At 44.8% G+C, this 26,907-nt stretch overlaps 1 protein-coding gene across 4 annotated transcripts in view; it reads right to left on the bottom strand.

Annotated features, from left to right (window-relative positions):
- The window catches only part of LOC108937981 (NMDA receptor synaptonuclear signaling and neuronal migration factor-like), a 34,361-nt gene extending 8,600 nt beyond the window's left edge, over positions 1-25,761 (bottom strand). The window contains exons 1-7 of one of the 4 annotated variants that reach the window (XM_029259680.1): positions 25,320-25,761; positions 8,872-8,933; positions 7,916-8,569; positions 7,498-7,567; positions 4,041-4,109; positions 1,117-1,169; positions 328-417 (exon numbers count right to left, since the gene is read on the bottom strand). In XM_029259680.1, the coding sequence (XP_029115513.1) occupies positions 328-417; positions 1,117-1,169; positions 4,041-4,109; positions 7,498-7,567; positions 7,916-8,569; positions 8,872-8,933; positions 25,320-25,390 (1,069 nt within the window). In that variant the 5' untranslated portion in view covers positions 25,391-25,761. The remainder of the gene's footprint in view (positions 1-327; positions 418-1,116; positions 1,170-4,040; positions 4,110-7,497; positions 7,568-7,915; positions 8,570-8,871; positions 8,934-25,319) is intronic. The other 3 variants (XM_029259681.1, XM_029259682.1, XM_029259683.1) reach the window with 3 other exon arrangements.
- Between the last annotated feature and the right edge of the window lie 1,146 nt (positions 25,762-26,907).

Genomic DNA, 26,907 nt, shown 5'->3' with positions numbered 1-26,907 from the left:
TACTGGAGCGTTTTAGGGTAAGTACCTTGCTTACTAAATCAGGAGATGGGATTCAAACCTGAAGCCCCAAAGGCAGCAGTTCTAACCACTACACTACCTGCTGTCCCATAAATATAATGGGAACATGTATATACAGTGTGTATGTGTGTGTGTGTGATATAATATGTATATACACGCACATAACGCACGTGCACACAGCATATGTATGATGTTCCCACATTGATGGTGCTTTATGATTTCTCCTTACTAATGTACTGGAGTGTGTGTGTGTGTGTGTGTGTGTGTGTGTGTGTGTGTGTGTGTGTGTGTGTGTGTGTGTAGACTCACTGTCTCTGGAGTCGTGCAGGGATTCAGGCTTTACGGGGGTGGGGTCACTCCAGGAGCGGCTGAAACTCTTCGCTCTGCGGTCGGCGAACGCTGGTGGAGGAGGTGGTGGGGTAAGAGAGCGTCTCAAATAAACACACACGGCCCTTTGCACATAAACACACACACAGAGGTCCTGCAGCCAGTTTCCCAGGGATGCTGGCTCTCTCCCACTCGGTCCCGGTCGCCCCAGTGCCGCAGGGGAGCTGGTCTCCAGCGTGGCAGCCAAGTGCAGCCTTTGTGGAGAACACCAGGGGCATTCTGGGGCTTTTAGCGTTAGGCATCCCTTTCGGGAAGACTCTCAACATCCAGCATCATCGGGACCCTCTAATTCTGCTCACCAGACACTCACATGCCCTTCTTCACAATCATTACAGAGCACAGCACAAAACAAAAGAGTGATTATATTCTTTTTTCTGCTGCTTCATTTGCATAAACTGGGAAATGAACCATTACTGCATCGTGTGGTATTGCGATTTAATGTCTGACATTCTTCTGCAAAATAACCCCAGAGAATCGAAGGAGAAAAAAAGCCCAAGAACTGAGAACAAGAGTGGAAAATCTCAGATTTTGAAAATTCTGCTGCAGATTATCACTACCTTCTCATCTACGTCATCTGGTATAGGCGTGTTGACAAGCATGCACGTGACAAACACACATACACACACACACGTGAGTACACACGTGTCAATGAAGGTGAACACAGAAGGGGTGATAGCTTTGAGTACAACGCACACGGACTGAAGGACTCACTCTGAGCTTTCATTCTTCTGCTCCCCACCATTCTCAGATGTTTCCGGAAGTTTCTGCGGAGGGGAATCAGAGGACAGGGTGGTGGTTAGAAATAAAATTGGTAGAGAGAAAAACGAAGAAACAGACATGAATACGGTGGAGGGTAAAAGAAAAGATGTCCAAGCAGTTAACACTGGACACTGGGGGTGTCTGTTCATGGAGACTGAAGATGAGTGTTTGAAGTTAAATGGAAACATCTCCCCTCCACCTTACACTCACTTTACATACCACGTTAGTCCCGTAACATAGTCAACGCAGACTGACACCGGCATGTTACCGGACTAAATGCTAGCAAAGAGGACTGTCCTTCATGAGATTAGAGCCTGGATTCTGAAATCGAATCGATACCAAACTTAGATTGTTCCGGTAATGTGGAAAAAAAAAAAAAAAAAAAAAAAATCAGACAATTTCACAACTTTGAGCAGATTTTGAGATACGCCCGCATTCATCCTGCTTTAATTACCTTCAGGAGCAGTAATTTGTCGTCTAAATCTACACGCCTGCGTCTTTCCAGCCTTTGATGTTCGGGTTTCTCGCCATTTCGTTCTTACGTAAGCCCATTTGCCGCTGCTCACTTTGAACCGGCATGTGCGCCGACACAGGTATATTTGTGATTCCAATAAAGGAGCCTATTATTAGCATTGAGAATCTTTTATTACCAAACACACACTACTCTCCCTGCTCCGTGTGTTGCCTGCTGTCTCTGACCTTTGCGGTGTGTGTCGTCGCTCGCAGGGATGCTCGTTCCAAGTCTTTTCATCTCCCGAAACAAAAAGGCTCTAAGGCATCAGGACCTTCCTTGAGTGCGAAAGACAGCACAGCGTCCCCCTGGAAGTGCTCCATAGTGCCTTTGTAACCATCTTATTATTGTGCGCGTGCGTGCGTGTTCGTTTATGAGTTGCGTATCCCTGTGTGTCCTGGCCCATTCTCCGTACCAACCTGTCTGCTTTCTGCGGTCTCCTCTCCATTCCCTCCACCCCCAGCCCTCGTCTCCCTCACGAGACAGCAAGATACCAGCATCCTGTAACCGCGGCAACAATCCGTACCACTTCAGAACGGGCACGCGTGGAGAGCTGTGCGAGGTACGAGAGAGAGCCTCTACGTGTTCGTGCGCGTCCTCGCCGGCCCAGAAGAAAAGTGTCGGAAAAACCAAAGACAAAAGGAAAACCGTGTAAATGTGTGCAAAACCACGCAAAATAACTGACAAGCCCAGGAATTGAGTTGTGTGCCGTTCACTCGGGTGCTGGTCCGCTTCCATTAGGCACCGGGACGCCATCCAAAAATGCGCCGCAGACGTGTCCACGATCTCTGGCAAGAGACGAGGCTCGGCGGAACAGTGCACTGCTTTGCGGCGTACTCACAAACGCTGCAATTGTATTGCACGGGAAACGGTGGGGAAGACGAGCAGAGCACCTTTATTCTCACCAGAGTCTCGCGTAATGCAACGCAGGTGTATTTATGTCTGACGGCGCTGAGAATAACATCTCATCTGAACAATGAATGTTAAGGAAAGATATGCCCAGAGATGAAATGTGTCTTTTATGACTGTTTGAGGCACCACTAAGAAAAAAATTGATAAACATAAACAGATGATATGGTACGTCGTGACAATTTATTTTCAAGGGTATAGACAGTATAGGCAGAGCATCCCTGCAAATTATAGCTTTAATCTGAGTGACGGCAAAATTGAAGAAACGGCACGGCCCTTAGTTCGGATGCACCGATAGAGTAGGGAGTGTAGCATCTTACAAAATAAAACATGAGGAGTGGAGAAAAAAAATGTAATAATTCCAAGGTAAGAGACAGGTATGGCTCGGCCTTTCAAAACATAATAAAAAAAAAATGAATAAATTTTCCACTGTTTCACTCTGTGACTCAGACAAGCAAAGCACTGGGGTAGACATACTAGCACATTACCGTAATTTCTCGTAATTATGCCAGCTTTACAGAATGTGCAGGTTTGTTGAGTCATGCCAAGCTGAACTCCGCCGGCAGCTTTCAGCCAACAAACGCAGGAGAAAAAAGGCCTTTCTGCTCTCAGAACGAGTGTGTTGTGTCCAGCATGTACAGAAAATGTTGACCAGCAGTTGTCTCCTCTTGTTTATGCTCCAGTTGAGATCCCACTGGAATTTGCCTGCTGGTACCTTGGTCTAAATGGGTATTTTTGTCTTGTCCCAAGTACAAAGCCCTGGCTACCCCCAGGGTGGCACCCTACCTGTTGCTACGGCAACAGTCTGTCGGCATGCTAACACCTTGCCGGTCCAGAGGGCAGACTTCCCCCTCAGCTGGTCCACAGGCCAACACCCATCTTCTTTTCCCAAGGGACACAGCGCCACACATTGCTGGACACCAATTAAGTGTGCCTCGTGCAGATTTCTCCCATCGTCTGCCCTCTGTACCCTCCCACAGCACAGTTATACACATTGAGCGCTGATTTATAAAGCCAAACAGCTCGATGATTAACACCATCACACGGCGCTGTAAGTCTTGACACCTTGATTTACACGTGTTACACATGAGTGGCCCCCTGTCAAATAATGGCATGGGCTGATTTATTCGGCGGTCCACCGCAGGCTCACTGTACAGCCCTGCAAGCGTGCTGGTTCAACTCGCTGCAGCTCCAAAGCAGGAATACCAAAGGTGGCTCCTTCCTGCATGCTGGCTCAGTTCCGACGGCCTGTGGAACACTGTGCTGGGGTGTGTGCTGGATGGCAGATGCGTGGTCAAAAATGGGACCACAGATGCTGTGCACTTCTGAGTGTGGTGTTTGCATGCATGCAGGACATTGTACACCAGTGAGTGCATCATGGAAACAAAGCCACTGTGTGCGGGTGTGAGGGGGGCGGAAGGGGGCAGAACAGGACAGGACAGCCAGGACACGGTACCTCTCAATAGTGGCGGTCGCCTCTTGCTCTCTTTTCCTCCTCTTTTTGTCAGCAATACCCCGGAATGCCCTGCTGGGACGTGTTACAGCATTAATGGGGGGGGGGAATGTTGGGGGCGCTGGCTCGGTTGGTGTGCGGGCATGGTGGGGTTACTGGGGCACGGGGCCGGTTTTGGTACTGGGTTGTTGGAAGTCATCCTCATAACTGCTGCAGAATCACAACATAGGATAACCTCAGAGTCAGCCGAGCCAGCCAATCAGGAGTCAGGAGTTTCGACCAGCAAATGTACTGTATGTGTATATGAATATGTGCATCTTTGTTTGTTTTTAGGTTCAGTCACTGTCACAAAAGCATAATTGAAGAGAATATTTGCTGTACCAAATGATCGAATGGCATATTTTCCCTGAATTACTTAACTGATACTTCTGTTCAAAGGAATTGGTTTTTACCCTTTTATACAGATGGATGGAGCAATTGAAGCTAAGTACCTTGCCCAAGGGTACTACAGCAATGGTAGGACTTAGGACTTAAACTGGCAACCTTCAGGTTACAAGCCATGTCCTCAGCTGCTACATGACTCGATGCTTGTTTCGTCCATGAAAGTGTTGGGATTTAATGGAGAGTCTAACAGATTTCATTAACACGATACACACAAAAGCACTACAGCACACTAGGACTAAGTCAATACACACTGCACACACACGAAAACTAACTAAAGCACAGAGGAACTGGCATCTGCTACAGCTCAGAGACTGAGCAAGCCCCTGCACTGAAGCCTGCATACTGACTAACTTCATACTTTGTGTTTCGATTGTGTGGAGTACCTTATAAATACACTGGCTCCTCACGATTCCAGCTGGGACCGGAAGTCTCTCTGTTTACTTATCTACTTGCTCATTTACGGGTTAGGTTTTGTAAAAAGTTGAGACAAGGCAATAAGAAGTTAAAAAAAAAAAAAAAAAAAAAAAAAAGTCTTTTGGTTTGGTTATTATTGTCTTCAAGCTATATTAAAACTCAAATTTATTTAAATTAACTGATAATAAAAAATACAAAATTTCCACTAGCCCCTATTCAGTGTCACTTGTTGACCACTTCATCCCATAAACATTTGCAAGGTTCATTGTCTTCTTCATTACTGACACTCAGGATCATGTAACTTGTAAACACTTTGGAACCAAGTTGACTTTAGAGGGTCTCACACTCCTTTGTTTTTGGGTGCACTTTACTGCCATCTGTTGACTTGGAGGGTAAATACAGGTCATGTTTACGCCACAAATCTAAGAAGAAAAACTAGTGCAAAAGCAATTGAAAATAAACTAAATGTAAAATTTTTATATTTACATTTCTCTGACACTTTTCTCCAAAAAAACTTACAATGTTAAAATTATTTACACATTTATAGAGCTGGGTTATTGTACTAGAACAATTAAGGCTAAGTACCTTACTCAAGGGTACTATAGCTGGAGGTGAGGCTTGAACCTGTAACCATGAGGCCCCAAGGCACATCTTCTAACCACTACACTACAGGCTGTCCTCATAGGCAGCGAACATACATTGTGCTTGTGTGAAATTTTATGCCGACAGTCACAAATGCATTAGGCTTTCATCCACCTCCATAATGTCTCCTGTGATAACGAAATGATAGTTTGTCTCATTTTCCCTCGGGTTGGAATCTCATGTATTTAATTGCTAAAGGTTTATTTCATGAATTTAAAAATTAGGCTCTACAAAGTACCACCAGTCTCTGTCAGTTTTTGCAGTTACTATGGTACTATAGCGCGTTACATAACATGACCTTCTGTTGTCCTAACAGTCTTCGTGAACTCTGCCTATAATATTTATTTCCCTTTGATGAACAACAGCTAAAAATGTAATAGAGCTTCAGTGATAACAATTGGGACTACAGGGTGATGGGGACTACAGGTGATCCCTGATTTACAACAGTTTGACTTGAAATTTTTTCGACTTTACTATGGTGAGCTGGCAATAGACATTCAGTAGAAACTGTATTTTGAATTTTGATTTTTTTTCCCGGGCAAGCGATACGCGGAGCAATACTCTCTTGCGATGCTGGGCAGCGACAGCGATCCGCATCTCCCAGTGTGTCACGCAGAGGCGTGTATTAGGTGTATTAAATGCATTTTTGACTTATGATGGCTTTCGGGGAACGTAACCCCATCGTAAATCGGGGACCACTTGTAATTGAAAAGTGCCTCAAAGAGGCTATTTGTTATCTACAAATTCTGTCGTGGTTGAAATATACTTGTTAAAAAATGTTAAAATCAAAAACATCTATGCCAGTTCATTGCTACAAAGCAGCTGTGGGCGACTTGGGGGTTTGAAGTGCTGTAACCATGTTCCTCTGTAACTTCAAACACTCAGCCCAGGACTTGGGTGTGAGGGACTGGGGTTGGGGAAGGTTGTAGTGCAACAGGATGGAGGTTGGCCACAGGAGAGCAGGGCGGGGTACACTGGGTATAGCTACAACACCCTGGAGGAAAGCCCATATGGCACAGTGAGGTACTTACGATATCCTTGAGGCCAAGAGGGTGGGGAGAGGCGTGAAAAAAGACAAGAGAAAGAAGTCAGGTGTCTCTGAGAGAATCAGTCACATCAAACAGCAAGAGAGACAGAGAAGAAAGAGATGATGAAGAGGAGATTCAGATGGATGGACGGAGGCAAGTGTCAGGACATGGAGAGAGAGAGAGGCTCCATGGGAGAGAATGCGGGGGACATAATTAGCACCTCCAGCAGACAGGTGATAATTAAGCAGTCAGCGGCACAGAGGCCCTGCGAGCATGGAGAACAATGAACCCACAACAGCAGCGTGAACTCCCTGGGTGCCCATCACTGGCCCAGAGGACCTGACGCCCTTTCTCTGCAGGGCGTCGTGCCAATAACCCAGCACCTCACCTCTTCTCCCTGTGCTGTCTCTGTGAGTCGGGTCAGGCTCCGTTCATGAGTTTATGAACGGCAAACATTTACATTTATGTATTAGCTGATGCTTTTCTCCAAAGCGACTCACAATGTTAAGCTACTTGCAGTGATTTTACCCATTTACATACCTGGGTAATTTTTACTACTTCATTTCTGGGTAAATACTTTGATCAAGCCTACTACAGCAAGAGCAAGGACTGGAACTGGAGTCCTTCGATTGGAAGGCATCAGCTATAAGCACTACGTCTCCTGCTGCTCAACTGCCTCGGACATTCACAGTCGCAATGTTTGCGAGCATGAGCATGTTTGTTTTGCTGGGGGTCTTTGTTAGACAAAGCAGTCTTTTCTGCAATCTAGTCAAAGATATTTCAGCACAAAGATGTTCGCCAGAAGCAGAAAATAACCAGTCAATTCGAGGAGTGAAAATGCTCATCTGTTTGCAGGACGCTACGTGACAGTGCGACTGTGAGCGTAGGAGTGGGCGCCAGCCTGTGCTGTGCCGGGGGTGTCCTGTACTCACGCCTGCATAGTCGTGGTGGCTGTCTGGAAGCTGAACATGTTCTCTTTCGGGAACCAGCTGCTGATGTCTTCTGAGGAGACAAAATGAGGGAATTGTAACTGATGAGACACTCATCTGCTGGGAGGACATGTAGTCTTCGAGACGAAAGGTGACTGAGGAAGACCTGATGCACCAGCTTCCCTTAAAGAGAATAACATTGAGATCTTGGGGTTAACCCTAACCTAAACCCTCGCTGTGCAACTCCACCCTTCCACACTTAACACCTGACTCTGCCCTGTCCAACCCTAACCCCACCTCATCTGTCTGACTCCACCCTGCCTTACCTGATCCAGATGTACCTGTACTCTTCTACCCCATCCTGGGAGCAAGCAGGAAAACCTCAGAGAAGTGAGGGGAATTAAGCACCACTATTCCTTACCTCTGTCCTCCCCAGACATCCGGTCTTCACTGTACATTCTTTCCAGCTTTTTACGTGCCTTGCTTGTTTCCCGGGGACAGGTCTCCAAGTCTAGGGACCGATGGCTGTGAGATGGAGGTCCCCGGCAGGCCTCGCAGTCCGGGCTACAGTCATCCCTGGAGCCCCCTCTCCGGACGCCCCAGTCACGGATGTTGTGGGCACTACCAGAGCTCTGCAGAGGCTGTGAGGGCTGGCCTGTGCGGTGATGGCGCCCGCGGTGGTGGCCGGCATGGTGGTGGTGCACACGTGGCTCCTGCACTTGGAGGCTGGGCTTGGAAGGCACTGGAAGCTGGGCTACCGGGGGCTCCTGACTGACCTTCAGCACCTCTAGCTCCAGGCTCTCCTGGCTGGCTCGGTCACCGAGCATGCCCCCCTCCCCGGTGATGGTGTAGACCTTTGGTGACTGAAGAGCACCCTCCTCTGGCTTAGACTCTGGCTCCTCTATGGAGAAACTGTGCTCGAGTGACAAAGAGTGCCTGGACGATGGGTGCAGCTGTGGGTTGCTGGGCTGGGGCTGTTCTGATCCAGGCTGCTCCGCTGGCGAGGGCTGGGGCTGCGGGCGGGCGTCTGGAGACTCCGAGTCTTGGCCGATGAAGGTGTCGGACAGCAGGTGGTCTAGATACGGGAGAGGCGAGATTGCTCATCTCAGTCCCAATGCCTTAGCAACCGCCAAGAGCACAGCAAACAAGGGCCCTCAGAGATCAAAGCAGAACGCAGCTCCGACACAAGAGCGGGGGCATGAGAGAGGTCAGCTATACATAAGGAGGGATAATTTGTGAAGAACTAAAGGGACTGTAACAAGCAGGAGACAGAAGGGGTGGATGGATACAGGATGAGGGGTTAGCCTATTATCGGGCAGCTCTCATGCACTACAATGGGAAGTAAGAGAAACGGGAAGGATGTGCAGGCTGTCTCACCTGATCCGTTGCGGTTCTCAGGGTTACTGTGGGACAGATACTCCCCAAATGCTCTGGCTGCTCTGGAGACAGAAAGAGTAATTGTAATTGCGTGACTATCTATCTATCTATGAGAGACAAGCAAAACACTGAGTTTGGGACACCTTTCTCACCCTCAGTTACTCACTGTCATCTAACTACCGTTTCAGCCATAATTTAAGACTATTTTTATGCTTTTTTTCAGCCATACTTGTATCTAAATTTATATTTCACTGCACTATCTCCCATGATGGTAAGCACTTTTTAAGTTTACTCAACACCTCTCCCAAAAAACTCTCGGCTGTGTCTATTTTTAGCTCAAAATATAGCTTACACTTCTTAAAATTCTCAAAGTGTTGCAGCAGTTTTTGGAATAATATAGCTCTCTGGTTATTTAAGGAATGTATGAACAAATAATCACCAGTGAAGTACTTTACAGTAGTACTGCGAACTCTGAGCAAAAGTAATTTAAATTCATCTACTGTTTTCCCTTGGTATTTGTATGAGATACAAGAAGGTGTACAGAAATTATTAAATTCTACTTTGCTGCATAATTTACAGTGATAAATATTTAACTTTACGCATGTGGGCACTCAAGTAATAGTGGTAGAAAGTGGTAGAAACATGAAAAGCCACTATTGTTTTAAAAATAGTGTGAAATGTGCATAAACTAACCAGACTCAGAGAGTGGCTCTATCCACATGATTGTTTCTCCTTTCATCACTACAGACCAGTGTCTGAGGTATTTTGTCAGTACTTTTAGCTATATGAAAGTAGATAACATGAATTGTAATTTTCTCATAATAAATGTCACAGTCAGTCCAGGTCTCAGATCACTTCTCTGATGCACTAATACTGACAGCACTTATCCCAAAGGAAACTGCCCAAACCTTAATACATAATAATAATAATAATAATAATAATAATAATAAAAACTGAACATCAGTGCCCCCTGCTGCTGAATATATCATGGAGAACACTCCCTAAGGAATGAAGTTAACCACACTTAGTCGCTGAAATTTTACATTTAATTTACTTCCTCTTCAGGACAGACATTGCATTCATACCACATGTATACTTCAGTGAAAACAGTTGCACTGAGAAGTATATACAGCTTAATATTTCTCTGCAAAAATATCAATCAATATCAATAATAGATATTAACGGATATTTTCCAGTTCAGGGTCAAGGTGGTCTGGCCCAGCAGAAGCAGACGACAGCACAGCTCTCCAGCGCACGGTGTCACAAACCAACATCTGGCCAATATACTGATATTACTATACAGCCATCAAGGTCTTCAAGGCTTAATGAAGTTTGATTTTTAATGGCTCTCTATTAATATCTATTAATATCTCCCTGACTTTCACTATATGTGTTCTGTAATGTAGATCTGGTACATGGGACTGCAGGCCTGTAGCTTTGGCACAAGGGATCTTTCTGGTGCCACGAGCAAAGGCATGTTCAGTATTCGTGGGACATCTCATAGCAATCGAAATGCCTCTGGTCCATCTCATCTGAGGTCGGAGATGCTGTTTTTGAAAGGCTGCCAGCCTTAAATGTGTTTGCGGGGGTAGCAAGGAGCGTACTCGTTAGAGATGTCCCCATCCACTCAGAGGATCCAGGTTCAAATCCCACTCCCACTGTAGTACCCCTCATAAATGCACGTACCCTGAACTGCTATAGTAAAAATTACTCAGCTACAAAAATGTAGCTAAAAATGTGATTTACACTTGCTGTGAATCATCGCATGTGGATTAAAGGTGTAAAGTGCTTTGGAGAAAAATAGCTAAATGTTTAAATGTTTCTCTTACAGTGGTGATAACCTTGTATTAGGTAAAATACCATCCGGGTTAGAAACTCATCAGGTTTTATGTATTGGGCATTAAACACTTGACTTGATATTAATTTTCTCAGCACTGACTGGGATTTTCATTGAACACATTGCAAAATACAGCATGGAATAAACTTTGTTACTGCAAAGAAAATCTGTAACAAGTGCATTTGTGCTAATAAAATGTTTTCCTTATTTGTCAAAGGCATAGAATAATTAACAGATGGTAATATTATTTTTTATTTTTAGGGACAAAAGAAATATTTAGAAACTGTCTTTTAACCATTACGATACATTTGTTCTTCGATTAATATTAATTCAGTTTAAGAAAACGCAGAAACAATTGCAACCAACATTTTTTGTAAACGGAAAAGAAAAACTTTCACACAGTCCGGACTGATTGCAAAAAGGCTTAAAATATGACTAATTACAAATTATAATTTTGACCGGCATGTGCTATGCTAAGTAAATGTGTCTGGTTAAAATGCTAGAGCCAATTTCTGGGAACTACAAAAATAAAAAGGCTTAAATATAGACTGTGCAGTAGCAGTATTAAGCATGAGTGTCACAGTATTGATATTTCGTGATTACCATGTAGCCCTGGTACCATAGTACATATGAACCTGATCCTACCCTAACCTACAGTGCACAGCCCACATCTGCATCCATGTCCTGTCCTGCGTATTTATTGTCTTGTACTCCTGTCCTTTGGTGCACCATGGTCTTCGGAGAAACAACATTTCATTCCACCGTATACAAGCTATATAGAGGAATGACAATAAAAACAACTTGAACTTGATACACATTTCTCATGAATGAGTCATGAGGGTCTTAAATAAGTTTGTAGAGACCTTTATAGAATATATTAAGTTCATGAAAGTATTTCTGAAGGCTATGCACATGCTTCAGAATGTGCTCCATCTTTTTTTTTTATTTGAAACTTTCCCCCCATTTATACAGCTGGGTAATTTTACTGGAGCAATCAGGGGTTAGTACCTTACTCAAAGGTACAGCAGCCAGAGATGGGACTCAAGTCAGCAACTCCTAGATCCAAAGGCAGTAGCTTTAACCACTACACTATCAACTATCCTGATTTGCTTTATTTAACAACAGAACAGAAGTAGGTCATAAGAGGTACTATGCGGAGTAATACAACACCAGGGCAAAAGGTTACGATATTAGCAGGGGTGGTCATGTAGCACAGCATAAAAAGTTCCAGAAAGAGAACCAAACATTCCAAAATTCATTAGAATTATGATGAAGGTCAAATATTAATTGTTCAAACGGAAGTAAGTCTGACTCTTGAGTGAACCATATATGTGTGGTGGGAGCTTCTGCTATGAACCATAGTCTAAAAAAAAAACACATTTTAGGTGCTCACCATGACTTTACATTTAAACCATGTCCTATGAAGATGTACTGGAATCAGTTTTGTTCCTGGATATGAAGAGAAGTATAGACAGAGAAGACATAAACACATAAGGAACCATCATCACTAAACTACAAGTGAAGTTCCTACTCCCACGTCTCCCAAAAAAGCACCATAAGAACAAGTACCAGTAGTTGGTAATACTGTATATAACATAGGCACTGTAGCCCTGGACGTGTCCAGAGAGACGAGCACTTTTTCCACTTTGGTAGCTCTAGCTGTAGTCTGACCTCAGAATGTTGTCACAGACAAAAAGATAATGATTTCTTGAAGTCCTTTCATAACATTATAGAACAAAAACAATAATTCTAAAGTGAGCATGGGATTTGCATAAAGTTTTATACCAAGCACTTATAAGTGTATAGTGGAGATACTGAAATGGTATATGATGTTATTATATACCTGATAGGAGAGATAAGGAGAGAATGCACCTCTTTTGGTTGTGTGTCCTTTGTACTGACTGATGAACTGATGAAGAATGGACCAAAGCAGCTGAGAGGAGAAGAAATTCTCCCAGCATAAACTGGACAAATGAAATATTGCTCATGGGCATTGATTTCTTCTTCCTTTTCGGAGCTGGGAAATTGGTCTTTCTTTTTTTTTTTTTTTTTTTAAATAGCTCAAAAGCTGTACAAACAGTGGTTCTGGCAAGTTCAGCAGCTGTCAGTTTGGTCAATTTACGGGTAAAAATTACAACCAGAATTGAATTCATGCCTTAGTGAAAATATATGGCGCTTTAGTCTAGTAACTACCAAGTTCTGTCTTTATTGAGCAAATTATCTCCATACCTATAGTAGGGCTGTTTCTGTGTGAAGAGAAAGGGGACAGTAAGGAAAGGGACCTTCACAAGCTCTAATGACAGCATGGTGACATAACTCAGAGCGCAATGGGCCGAACACTTATTCACCAGGACCACTGTCAGCAACAGCCCAACGGTTTCAGGTTCAAACCCTGGAGTGCACTACAGAAAGTGGTTTGGCCACAAAATCCAGGAGCTGTACACATTTTAGCTACAAAGAATGTTGCACACATAAGTGCTGTAGGGAATAGGTGACCTAGTGGTCAGAGCTGCTGCTTTCCACGCAAAGGACCCAGGTTCAGATCCTCCTCCTGACTCTGTTACGAAGATGTCCTCTAAAAGGTATTGAAACCTTGGGACCTCAACATTCCACTTTTTGATCTCAGATATACTGAACAAAGGGGCTTCAGTTAAAGAATATCAGTTTAATAAGCTGTAAACAAGCAACATACAGTATAGCAGAGTGGTTAGAGCTGTCACTTTGCAGTCAAAGGAACTAGGTTTGAGTACCTGCTCTTGCTGTAGTACCCTTGTGTACAGTACTTAGCATAAACTCATATAGCAAAAAATACCCAGTTGTATACATGAGTAAATAGGTGTGTGTAGCATGGTGCTGTACATCACTTTCAAGACTTTGAGTGAAATAAATGTATTTGTGTGACATGTTGTCAATATGATGGACAGCAAGATGCATTAAAGTAAACACAAACCATCCATAATAAGCAGAAACCATGTGCAGGTGGACACTACCATACAAATGAGAAAGGGAGAAGCTTCTGTGATCCTTGCTGTGTTTGGCAGTTGCTGTTGGCATCTAACTGGATCAATATTTAGAGTCAAAATTGTGAGTACACTTGTTGGAAAGTGGTTGTTGTCCACATTCGGAAACTGAATAACAAGATTCAGCAGGGAATGAGCCTCTGTGCGTGCGTGCGTGCGTGCGTGTTCATTCAGCAGCTCCCAGAGATGTAGGACACTTGTGTGTTGCCTTGCTTTCACTATCCACTCCAGTTTATACCGTACAGGTGGTGCCGAGGTGCCCAAACACACACACACACACGCACAGCATGCCCTCCCATACGTGGCCCACTTGAAGCAAAGCTCCAAGGAAGACTAATCCTCATCACAGAATAAATGGTCTCTCATGGAAAGATGTGGTTTATATACTCGTCCAGTTATTAATCTTCACATTTCCCCTTCACAGCTCTCTGTAGAGTAGATGCTGTTCTGACCACATGCAGCAGACCAGCTTTTAACACTGGGGTGCGAGCTGATGCAACATGGCCCAACTGGTTAAAACTTTTTTTTTTTTACCCATTTTATGTGAGCCGCTTTGGTGGTTGGAGAGGCGGGAGGCTGAAGGCACTGAGGATTCAGCCCTGATGCAGCTTTAGAAGCTGTAGCCCAGGGATGCTGAGCAGCATGTGCCATGTTTGTAAGACATCAACATCATCATCATCATCATCATCATGTCACCAAAGGCTAGAGCACATTTCTCCTGCGCTGCTCCAAGTTGAAACCAGTTAACACACCAGTTTGTCAGACTGTAACCTATCTGTGTGTAAATACCGTTCCAAAAACACTACTGAGCCGAATTCAATTTTTGCAGAAAATGTGACCTGGTGCAGTTTGCGGATGGCCATGTATAGGCTGGACCAGACCAACTGTACCTGTCACTGATATTCATCATTTTTTGAAAAAAAAACAGTATTTTTGGCATCTCCTCTTATTAAAAAAAAAGGAAAAGAATGTGTTCAGTTTGTCCTACATAGCCACATTTTTTCTTGTTCTGTCCCAAGCTGGTGATAACACCAGCCCACACAAACACGTTCCACAGATGCGTACTCGCGCACACACAGAGACAGGGGCACAAGGAACACACACACAAACACACGGAAGAACACAAACCGCTTCAGAAACACACACACACACACACATACAGAAAAAAAAAAAAAAAAAAAGAAAAAAAAAAAAAAAAAATATATATATATATATATATACACACACACACACACACACACACACACACACACACACACAGTACATAAAAACATGGAATCGCAGCAACACATTGATGCACACACACACACACGCAGGCAGAAAAAAGAAATAAAGCATAGTCAAGGGCAGCAAATTCAGATACGTTCACACACGCTGCTGGGCTCTTGCTGTATCCCTGGTGGGGGGAGAAAGCGGTAAGATGCAGCCGTAGCGTTTGTGGCTCCGCAACATTTCCACACAACGAAGGTCTTAAGTGAAGCCAACACGTTCGCTTCTCAACTGGATCTCCGGAATCCGACAGGGAAGGTGGTACCACTGTAAATTTAATGGACTGGACAGCATTAAGAAGTCATTTCACTGAGAAAGCACATAAGACACAGTTGAAGGACTGGTAACACCACACTACAGGTAATTAATACATTAAAGTAATAAAGGACTGGTAATGTACTTTGGCAACAAAACACTGGAATATACCTTGCTAGCAGAGTGCTGGTAATACACCACTCTGATGGAGGACTCAGTATACTTTACTAAGAGAGGACTGCTAATAAACTGCTTTATCAGAGGAGCGGTAAAATACCTTAAGAGAGTACATGTAATACAGCACTGGGGTGGCACAGCTGGGAGCGTAGTGGTTAGAGCTGCTACCTTTGGACCCAACAGTTGCAGGTTTAAATCTCTCTTCCCTTCAACAATAATCTCACCCATAAACGCTCCAGTAAAATTACCCAACTCTAAAAATGGGTAAACAATAATAAGAGGCTTTGGAGAAAAGTGTGAGCGAAATGAATAAATTTGATGGAAAACTACCAATATAGTACTCTGCCTGCAGAATACTAGTGGTGCACCGCTGTAATGAAAGAATAATAATATACTTTACCAGCAGAGGACTGGTAACACACTTTGTTAGCAGGGCACTGGTAATCTACCGCACTAACAGAGGACCAGTAATGAAGCTCATTAAGCGAGGACTGAAATATACTGTGCCTTGCTAACTGAGTACTGGTAAAGCTGTACATCGCTCTGATGGAGGACTAACAATATGCCCTAGTAACAGAGGACTGGTAACAACAAACTGCCTCCGCACTTGGAGACTGGAGCCAATGTCCGTTAAAGAGTCACCAGAGACTTTACTCCCCAAAGCCTCGAGTGCTGTTATATATAGAAATGAAGGCATGGGAGCCTCTGTGTGACCCTCCCCAGCTCCAGTGGTCTCCCCTGCCAGCTGCTCATGCCCCCGGCGTTGCGAGGACAGGCCTTGGCGCTACTAGTGAGGGCTGCTGAGAGCGGTGCGTCGAAAGCCATTAGCGAGCGTGTCCATGACCAGAGCGCTTCGCAACGACCGGGTGAACTCTGATTGAAAACAACTAAACACATTTACTATACTATGTATATGGCTGGGGAAGGGGTGGGGGGCTGCTGTATATGGAAAGATTACTGATTCGTGAAGAGGGTGTGGTGTGAGCAATAAGAAGAAGCTGTTACCTCTCCCCACACACGCACACGCACACAAGATCCCCACTGTCGGTGAACCGACTGGAGTCGCGTGCCACATGCTTGCAGGAGCCCACAGCTTGCTCTGCACCACGTGATGGACACAGGGACTGTAAGGGAGTGCATGAGGAGTGTTTAGAACAAAGTGGCTGGAGGAGGAAGAAGCAAGGAACACGGAACGGGGGAAGGATGGCTGAAGTCAAACAACCAAAGGTCCTGGATTTGAATTCCACCTCCCGCTGAAGTACCCTTGATCAAGGCGTTTACCCTGAACTGATGCAGTAAACATTACCCTGCTGTATGAATGGGTGAATCATCATAAGTCTCGTCACTTCTGGAGAAAGGTGTCAGATGAATGAATGAATGAATGAATGAATGAATGAATTTCAATTAAATATCATGTACCGTGACCTGTTAGTGCGTTTTCTGTTTGGCCAAAAGCATTAAGAGTCATCTCCTCTCTGCGATGTTTCCACCTGCAATTTTACACCTGTATTATGTGCCTAATGCAACTTCCTGGCAGCCTGCGTCCTCCCACCGTTCTCTCCCGCCGGGTCTCAGTGCCGGTAAACTGTGCTGCTTTAGTGCGTCACGCTCACCGTTGAAAAGCAGAGTGAGGCTGTCTTCCGTATTACCTCGCTTTCCTGGCAGCCGAGGCATCGCTTCAAGAAAGCAGCTCCTTCCTCCAAGCCGACCTCCTTCAGGGCAGCGTGCAGCACATCCCCCCTTCCTCCCTCCCTCATCCTCCAGCTCTCCTTTTCTATCCTCGGTGAGTTTGGCTCTCTTCGTTTCCTCCATCTCCCTTTCTCAAGTTCCCCCTGAAGAACAGACACACTTGGCTGGGCTGGACAAACTGAACAAACACTGCAGCAGATACCACACTGCCGTGAGCTGTGGATCCACCTTTACCTCACTCACTCTACGCTGTGGAGGGGATGCCAGTCCATTGCAGCCTTTACGTTTACATTTATTTGACTTTTCACCAACGCAACTAACAGTGATTTAAACAGGTACACAGCTGGGTCATTTTTACTATGAGTTCAGGGTAAGTACCTTAGGGTTGGATTTCCCATTAAGCACTATGGGAACAGTGCCTGGAGCCTACGAAATTCTTAGAGCTTGCAAAGGAAGAAAAACATTTAAAAAGCAGAAAAAAATAAGGGAAAACATAGTAAGATCAAATTTCAAAAATATAATTCCAGAATTTCAAGAAAGCTTCATTGGCTTCTCCATCGATGTCGTGGTTTAGCATTAGACCTGCATCGTGTCGATTCAACTGCTGTTTACCGCACTTTTCTCCAATTTTCAGAGTGAAAGTGCCCAGGGGCTGCAGAGACCAAAATCCAGTGCTGAGTACCTTAGGTCTCTCCAAAGCCAAAGAGCTGGAGCCACCATGAGTGGGTGTCACTGCTGTAGACCTTGTCAAAATCTCCTGCTTGCATTCAGAACCTCAGTCAAGTTCAAACTCAAAGACCTTGATTGGCACAAAGTACAAGAGTGTTGCCAAAGCGTCTCACTGTCAATGAAATCTCGACATTTTGACAATGAAACAGTCTTTCCCATTCGCCTATTCTACCACCATCCAGAACCCACTCCACCCCCCAACTTTACCCTGATCTTCAACATCTTTCCGTGTCCCTAGATCTTCGAGTCTGTCCTAGAGCGAGATGTGAGCCACTGGCTCTCTGTGCCTTTCTGATCACTCAACTGTCCCATCTCTACGAGTCTCTCGAAGAGTCGCCTTCCTCCCCCATCACGTTCACTCAGGCTGCCTTATCGCAAGGAAGACAAGTGTGAGAACATAACTGGAAGGACTGAGGAAACCCAATCGGATTGATCCCATATCAGGGCTCCCGAGGCGTTCCCGTCCTCCGGAGAGCAATTTTACCATAACCTTGCACTCCTCACCAAATAATCACGCAGCTGCATATTAGAAAGAAATATGGCACAGAGGAAATCAATTCCTTTTCCTGTCACTGAATAATATAGAGAGCGTTGCACAAAACATAATTTTCTGAAGAATTTATATGCAGCGATGAAAAACCAAGGGTTTGTGAAAAATAAATAAATAAAAATAAAGACATAAAGAGATGCTTCTTATTGGGAAAAGACTCTCTCTCTGGAGAAGTGATCTGAGACTCCTCACATGCGCTCAGTGAGCCCTCAGCCCGGGTCCCGAGGTGCTCAGGGTGGAGCATCCAGCTGGCCCCCATTGAAGAACAGAGCTCTCCGCTCAGACCCGTGCACATGGCCCGCCCCGCCGCCGCCTCAATGCTGTAATTGCACATTGTCTGCTCCATCCTGCCATCAGCTTCATCATGGGGAGGGGTCATCTAGTAATCGCTGTAATTACAGCCTGTGGGCTTCATCTTTCAGCCCTGACTGGGGAGGAGGGGAAGGAGCAGGAGGAGTGGCGAGCCCCATTATGGTGCCTCCTTTCGCTCTTGCCTCGCCTTATAAATTGTAGCTCTTCTGTAAGAGGAAATGACAAACAACACAGCTTTACAGAGGCCCACCGTAATGCACCATGGACTGCCATCCCAATTATAAAACCCCCAAAAAGATCAGTGTCCAGGCAGCATAATGTGATGCAATCCATGTGGCAGTGTTCACCTCCCCCCATCCCCTACACTTGCGGAGGAGTATACACACCCATGTGCTACCACATACTATAGCATTACAACGGAGGCAGCAGGGGTATAGTGGTTAGCAATGTCACCTTTGCTTTCAAAGGACCCAGGTTCAACTCTCATGTCCTGCTGTGATACCCTTGAGCAAAATATTTACCTCCAATTGCTCCAGTAAAAATAACCCAGCTCTATCAGTGGGTAATTAATCGTAAGTAGCTTAACACTGTAAGTCGCTTTGGCGAAAAGCGTCAGTGAAATGAATAAACGTACTATGTTTAACAGCAGTGATCTACGGGGCTCCATTTCAGACACTGACCCCTCATTCACCACTACATTTTGTACCAACAGAACTGAACTGCCACCCATTACAACTAATTCCTCGCACAGAGAGCTTTAATCAGTGTAGTGTCCATCTGATATCGAGTGGTCAGTAACTCCTGCCGGAGGTAATGAGCAGCGCTCGACTGTGAACCCGGCACCTCGACCGACAACCATCCTCCCCCGCCATGCTCCTTTCACAGGCCATGACCGTGCGCCACAGCAGACATGAAGCCTAGGGCGGAGGTCTGGTCCCCAGTCCTCCCGTGACCCCATCAACACTGCCGAGACGAGACCAGGCCGCACAACCACTGCCTTGAGGGACTTGTTCTCCAGCTTCCTGTCATCATTCTGTCAAAAAAAGTGCTGATGGAGAAAGAAACAACCCAAGACACTCAGGAAGCTTTTCTTTATATTAATGCTGACCGGTCCAGCAGGTGGCACAGAGGGTAGAAGCATCACCTTGGAGTCAAAACACCTGGGTTTGAATCCCCACTCCTTTTGTAGTACCCTTGATCAAGGCACTTACCCTGAGCTGACACAGTGAAAATTACCCAACTGTGTAGGGTGTGCAGCGGCAGCTGAGAGTGTAGTGGATAGAGCATAGAGGTGCTGCCCTAAGATCCGAAGGTTGCAGGCTCAAACTGGCTGTAGTACCCTTGATAAATGTACTTACCCTGAATTTCTCCAGTAAGAAAAAGTCACCCAGCTGTATAAATCAGTAAATGGTAAACTGTAGGTAGCATAACGTTGTAAATAGCTTTGGGGGGGGGATGTTGGGTAAGCAAATAAATGTGAATATATAAATAGGTGAATCAGTGTAGGTCACTTGGCGTACACACCTCACATCGTATATCTCTTTGGATAAATGCATCAAATAAGCAACCAAAGAATAAGCAACATTAACTCAAATCGTGCTGGATGATGCAGAAAATTCACCAAAGACTACAATATCGTAATCACAGAGCATCCCCATCGCAGACACCCAAACCGAAGTGCATCATTCCAGATAAACCGTGTAACGGCACCACTGCGTTACCAGGTTCCATACCTCGACCGCGTCCCGTTACGGCTTATTAGCAGCATTAGTTGCGCAATAGCGTGAAAACAACCATGTACAATGGCCTACTGTAATCCCCTGGAGAAAATAACTTCCCATTGGCTTGCATGGTAATTACATTTTAAATGACTCCCACAGCTCGTACTACAAAAAAGCTAAGCCCATAGTCCCTGTGCCCCCAACTCAACGCTTGGCGTCAGTCGCCCCTCCGCACGCCAGCCGAAACAGTGCCAGCCGGATTACACAACAACGCACAATAGACCCCAGCAAGCGCCGAGTCGCTTGTACGGCCTCGTACACAAAAGAAACACAACTACCGCAAGTTATGAAATAACCCCCCTGACCTCAGCTGGCTTGCAGTCTCTGGTATTATAAAACAGTACTCAGAGTGTAACTGGCAGCTGGGAATGTTTTACTTTTAATTGCTCAGTGATAAATTGCTTTAATTGCAATTTATCCCCCACTCCACACAGAACGTCTCGGTGTCCTTGAGCACATAACTGTCTCCATTAAGGCTTGCGGAAGATGGGTGGAATATAGCCAGCAACGCTCATGTAAAGGAGACGAGCCATGAAGGATGCTTCTGGAGCTTCCGTGGTCCTTCGGAGTGGGTTGTAGTGCTGCCATCCCCCAAAATACAGCACGAGCTCCCAACCCATCCCACCCAAAGGGTGCTGGGTTCAATGGACATCGTTACTGCAAGCAGTTCGCTGCACTACACTTACAAGGTCTGCCAAGCTTGTTCTCTGTCTAGGGCAGGACCACAGAAAGACTCCGGAATCACCATGCAGAAATCGTAAGGCTGCGAAAATGCAACACCAAGTTAGGGTCACATCTCTTTTTACGGACAGAACCGTGCTAGGATAACACAAGATCCATGGCACCATCTTGGTGGCAAGGCCACGAAGGATGGCCATGTATTAACGCACGATGCGAGTTACATTAGTGTTAAATGCCAAAAAACTATTTTTCCAAGCAAAATATGATTAAATAATCCTGAGATGTAATTTGTAGTAAATTCCACAGAGGAACAAGCTTCACAGAAAATTGTGTTTACTCTGACTCGGCAGGAGGTTAAGGACGTCACAAAAACGCTTTGGTACATTTTAAACTGGGGCACCCTCAGCAAAGCTCTGGGTTCACAGCAGCTGCTAAAAAAACACGGTATTACTGTATATCACCGGCAGACAAATACCTCATAGTCTGCAAACAAGGCAAAACAGGCACAGGCTTTGCTTTGATATATTACAATATAAAAACAGTGATAACTTACTTAAAGGTAAGTTCCTTAAAGGTATGAGTTACATGATAAGCCAGACACAAAAATATTTTATGGCATACTCATAATCCCTAATTTTTGTGACCTCAAATTACTGAAGACTTCCATTGCAGAACGGTATAATGTAAAAACTGCACAGTGTGCAAAGCAGTCTAACAATGATTTTGTTGCTGAATTCATGGTCAATCATGGAGTGTTCAGTAGACATTCCAAAAAAAAATCACTATAAAACAAATTTCTTCTGTTTTGGGGTTATTTTCAAACATGTTGCTTTCATTATATTAAATGGTCTCATATTAAATGGTTTCTTCCTTAATAAATAAATGGTAACAATGATAATTATAATAATGACATCATTATTAAAATGACAAAAAATTGGGTACCCATGTTCAGAGTGCAAAAACAGAGAGATTTTTTTTTTTTTGAAATTCTGACACTGAGTGTTTCCCACAGGACCATTTATCATGTTCAAGTAATTAGAGACCCATAACGGATCTTTGGCAGTTTAAAATGCGCTGCTGGCACGGTTGTCAAAGATTACCTGGGGCATTTTACTACACTCCAGCATATAATACAGACACTGCGCTGTGCACCCAGTGCCAGCAGTTTTTATTGCGTCCTGTGCTCAGGGTTTTACAACTCACAGAGCGCCTCTGTACGACAGTGTATGTCACAGCCGGCTGTGAGCAACTAGTGGGGACTGTCTCTATACTGGGGTGTGTCGGTGAATGTGTATGACCTCCTTTCTGCAGAGAAAAAATGTGAGATACAGAATGAGAAACAGTAAGATTATTTTGAAGGAACGTGGAATGACACTTGGTTCCCTGCAATAAAGTGGACCAGTAAAACAACAGACCGCATGTCCAAGGTGGGACTACAAAATAAACACAACCACATGGTCGATAACACTGCAGTGGGATGGGAACTTGTTTTGAGCCCACAGGGTTGTAGGCTCAAATCCGACACAGGGTGATGTTTCATTCAGCACAGGAAAATGGAATTCTATAAATAAAAATGCACCTGTGTGATCATAAATACAAAATGATATTGGACTTTTCCATCATGGATCCAAAGTTAAAAGAACCTCACTGCTACTATAGTATTAATTTACTTATATTTTTACTTAGATCTTTCTACATCTTACATCTGCCTCTGTGGCAATAGTTCAAAAATGCACTGTACACCATTGAATTGATATAGTTAAAATTAAATGAAATGATTATTTATATATTAAATTAAAACATTAAAAGCACAAGACAGGAGTATTCTCTGAATAACAGCCACAGGTAAATGCCACAGCTCTTTCTTCACAGTCACACACCCCCAAACGGGTCAAAATATAATGAAATTAACTGAGTCAAGCATGGCTGATAAATGAGTGGACGTGTTTAAAGAAATTATTAGTTTCCAGCTTTCGCAAACCATATGCACACACCAAGTGCCCCTTATTTTGGAGAGACAGGTATGCATATTGAGGTAATAAAGGGGAAAAAAGATTCTTTGCTTTGTCCTAATATAGTCTGAATAAAGAAAAAGGTTTGCTGTAATGTTATAAAGAAACGCTCACAATTTCGGTTCATTATGCATTATGGTCGTATTCCACAGAACAAATATTGACTCCTTATTCTGTTCATATGCTGATGTTATTCTCACAAGATGAATCCAGCAGGTACATTGACTCAACAAACAGGGAGTCATTGTAACAATAATAATTGATAATAAGCATCCTGTATTATACTTCTGTTATGAACACAGGACACCCAACAGTCAAAATATGTTGTTTGTAAAAGGTCCTCCTTCAGCCTGACGAATAAAAAATACAGGTTAAAGAATCACAGACAGAAAGACTATGTATTAAACAAATAAAACATCTGAGAAACATACGACATGCAAAAAAAAACACATGATCAAAATAAAGGTCATTTAACTCTCTAATCACCTGCATGTTTGGATACACACTGAGGTTTCAATGTGTTTGAAAGATTCACTTTACCATCCAGGGTGTTTTGTACTTCTGGGCTCGACAGATAAGGCACTAAATGTTTTGGCCCCCAATACTCAGAGAATACCGACAAACTGAATTAGAAATAAAGTATTTTACACATCTCCTGAGCCACAGAGAGCCACTGACAAAACCCCAAAACCAAGGGAGTCAGCCGCCATTCACAAAGGACGTGTTTACGCATTTTTTTTTTATTCCAGCCCATTTGCCAGGCATAACTGGTCCACTTAGTAGTTAATTATGCATACACAAGGGCCTCCAGGAGCTGAATATGACACCACGGCCCTAAACACAACACATGCCATATGCGAGGCACACTTTCGGCACAAGGTTCACTGAAATGGGAGGCAATTACAATGAAATTAAACCAACAGTCTGCTTTCAAATACTGTGATCCAGCTGTACTGTTATTATTTTATTATAGCCTGCTGTATGTGATGCACCTGTCTAGACTTCCAAAAGTAAGGAGATGTTTAGCAGAATCCCTCCAAACTGGTGCAGCGTTCTGGGTTATAGGGTCACACTGTCCTGGGTGAGCTGTTATTGAAGCAGGGGCGTTTAAATCTCACGTGCTGGGGGATCAAAAAAATATTACCAATATATTTCAGTCAGTTATATCCAGGGTTTCATGAACACTGGGGAACACACACCCCCTCAACCATACTCCAACAAACTGAAATAATAATCAGGCTTTTCCACCACACACACAGAATCACTGTTGAGCATCACTGAATACTGCTGGACTAATGCATTATTATTATTATAATAATTATTATTATTATTCATGCGTGTGGATGTGTCCCCAGAAAAAAAAAAAAAAAAAAAAAAAAAACACACACACACACACACACACACACACACACACACACACACACCAAACTTGTAACTCACGAATACAAACCAGCAAGTTTGCAGCGCCGCCGCCGCCGCCGCGCACGAGCCCGCAGACCCCGGAGCGCGCGGGCGACACGAGCGCAGAAACTATAGTAACCGTAGTAACAACAGATGCGACGTCGCCGCCGTGTACTTACTACACGACAAATAATGTGGACTTCGCTAAAATCGCGACGGAACGCGCTACAGATCGCACGCGCGCGCACACACACACACACACCGCCATACGTCACTGCGACTTTGTCTCAGAAATATAAAAAAAGATGCAAACGATCAAACATAAAAGGTCTCCGTGACAGTGATGCCGGCGATGAGTGACGAGGTGCTAGAACACAGCGGTCAGTTATTCATCAGTGGTCGTGCGTGGTGGTCGCTGAAACTGCAGTGTGTGTGTGTGTGTGTGTGTGTGTGTGTGTGAAAGTGGCTGAGGCTCGCGATTCTGCAGATATAATAATTAAGGCAGCACGATGCCGACGTCCCTCTCGATGCAGATGCTGCTCGTGATGCAGATGTGTTGAGCTCCCCCCCCGGGACGCTCCCAACTCTGGCGATGTCCGTCGCGGCGCGGCCAGGAGCTGCGCGTAACGGTGCGCCGCTGCGCTGGGGGTCGCGTTGCTGCACTGCACACCCCACAGCACCCGCACCCGCACCCCCACCCCCACACCGCGGACCCCCTTCCCCTCCAGAACTCACCGAACTTTTGCGGCCACCGAGGATATCGCATCGTTCCTCAGAGTCTTCCTCTTGGACACGGCAGTTCCCATGCTGGAGTGGAAACGACGCGGGCGTGGAAACCGCTCATTCCACTGAGCACGACTGACTCGGGGTCCGAGGAAAACACAACAGCAAGCAAGGAAAGAAACAAAAAGCAAAGAGAGCAAAAACAAGCGTGTCGGAATCAGAAAACGCTTCTTTTACGTATTTGAACGACTGACGAGAAGTGTGTGGCGGCGCTGCGACTTTTTGCCGCTCAGCTGCGGCTGGAAGGGCGCGAGGGTGAGTCCGAGCGCTCGCGCCGCTCCCCACGCGACTCCGTAGTAGGAATGAGCGCGAGGGACTCGGCGCTGTCAAAGCACCCAGTAAAAGAAAAAAAAAAAAAAAAAAGAAAAAAAAACAGGGATGCTCATAAACCGCCCCTCCCTCTTCCCCCCTCCCTCGCTCTTGTCCCCTCCCCTCATTGATCTGAAGGCGGGGGCCGGTCAACCGGAAGGAAGACACTACCTTATTAGGAGACCATGTGGAGACGCCCCGCGTTGACCACGCCCAAAAGTCCCAAACCCCGCCCACGTACCCGCCTTAGTGACGTCACCGCTCAAAAGGTGAGGTGAGCGCGTCAGTTCCCCAGAGAGGCTCCTTGAGGGAAAAATAGGTTAGACTGCAAAAAAGTAAGAGTAATAAAACACAATGTACTAACTGAATAAAATTTTATTTATTCAATAATCTGAATTTGTGTACTTTCTTATCGTAATCACCCAAAGAAAAAAGTTATGCAGTGATATTCAGTTAGTATGTTGAAAAGTGATTTTTATTTTTTTGTAGAATTTGCATTCGCACAGAATAACTGAGGGTCATATCAGGTCAACGTTGACTGGATAAACTTGAAAGTGTGTTTCTTTTTTCCTTAACAGTATAATTTAATAGCGGTGAACTAAAGAAACCCAAATGCAGTTTATACTTAAGGAAACAATGTAGAGGAAAAACAAGACTACGGATAGATGTCTTTTTCTTCTGTGTGTAGTGGTGCATGGGTGTGTGTGTGTGTGAGACATGAAGTGACAGGGTTGGACGGATGTTTTCAGTCAAGCTGTGTGAGGACAATGCAGCGATGCTGTGCAAGTGGGTGGACATGTTTATCAGCTTACTGTCAGCGCTGGGAAACAAATTATTATTTCAGTGCTGGGACTGTGCTCCTGTTATTATGTTTGCGTATCCGACCCATGTAAGCTGTAAACGGAGGTACAAACATGACGACTGGTGGATCCACAAGCACGTCTCCGGAGTCAAGAGCAGAGCGGACGCATCTCCGGAACAATCTGAGCTATGGCTGATTTGTGCCAAACGCTGAATATAGCATGAGCCGTAAGCCGGTTGCCATCCATTCGAGACACAAAGCTGTGCAGTGAGATTTTCACTACGTCTGCCATGCGCCTAGGGCCCCGCACGCACGTAACCAGGTAACGTAATAGCTTAGGTCAGTCAGTTTTGCTTTAAAGGACCCAGGTTCGAATCCCTCCTACTGCTGCAGTGCCCTTGATCAAGGTACTTGTATCCCGAACTGCTG

This window comes from Scleropages formosus, chromosome 17 (genome assembly GCF_900964775.1).
Source record: "Scleropages formosus chromosome 17, fSclFor1.1, whole genome shotgun sequence".
Lineage (NCBI taxonomy): Eukaryota > Metazoa > Chordata > Actinopteri > Osteoglossiformes > Osteoglossidae > Scleropages > Scleropages formosus.
Note: the sequence above shows the minus strand (reverse complement) of the source record. Positions and strands in the feature narration are given on the sequence as shown.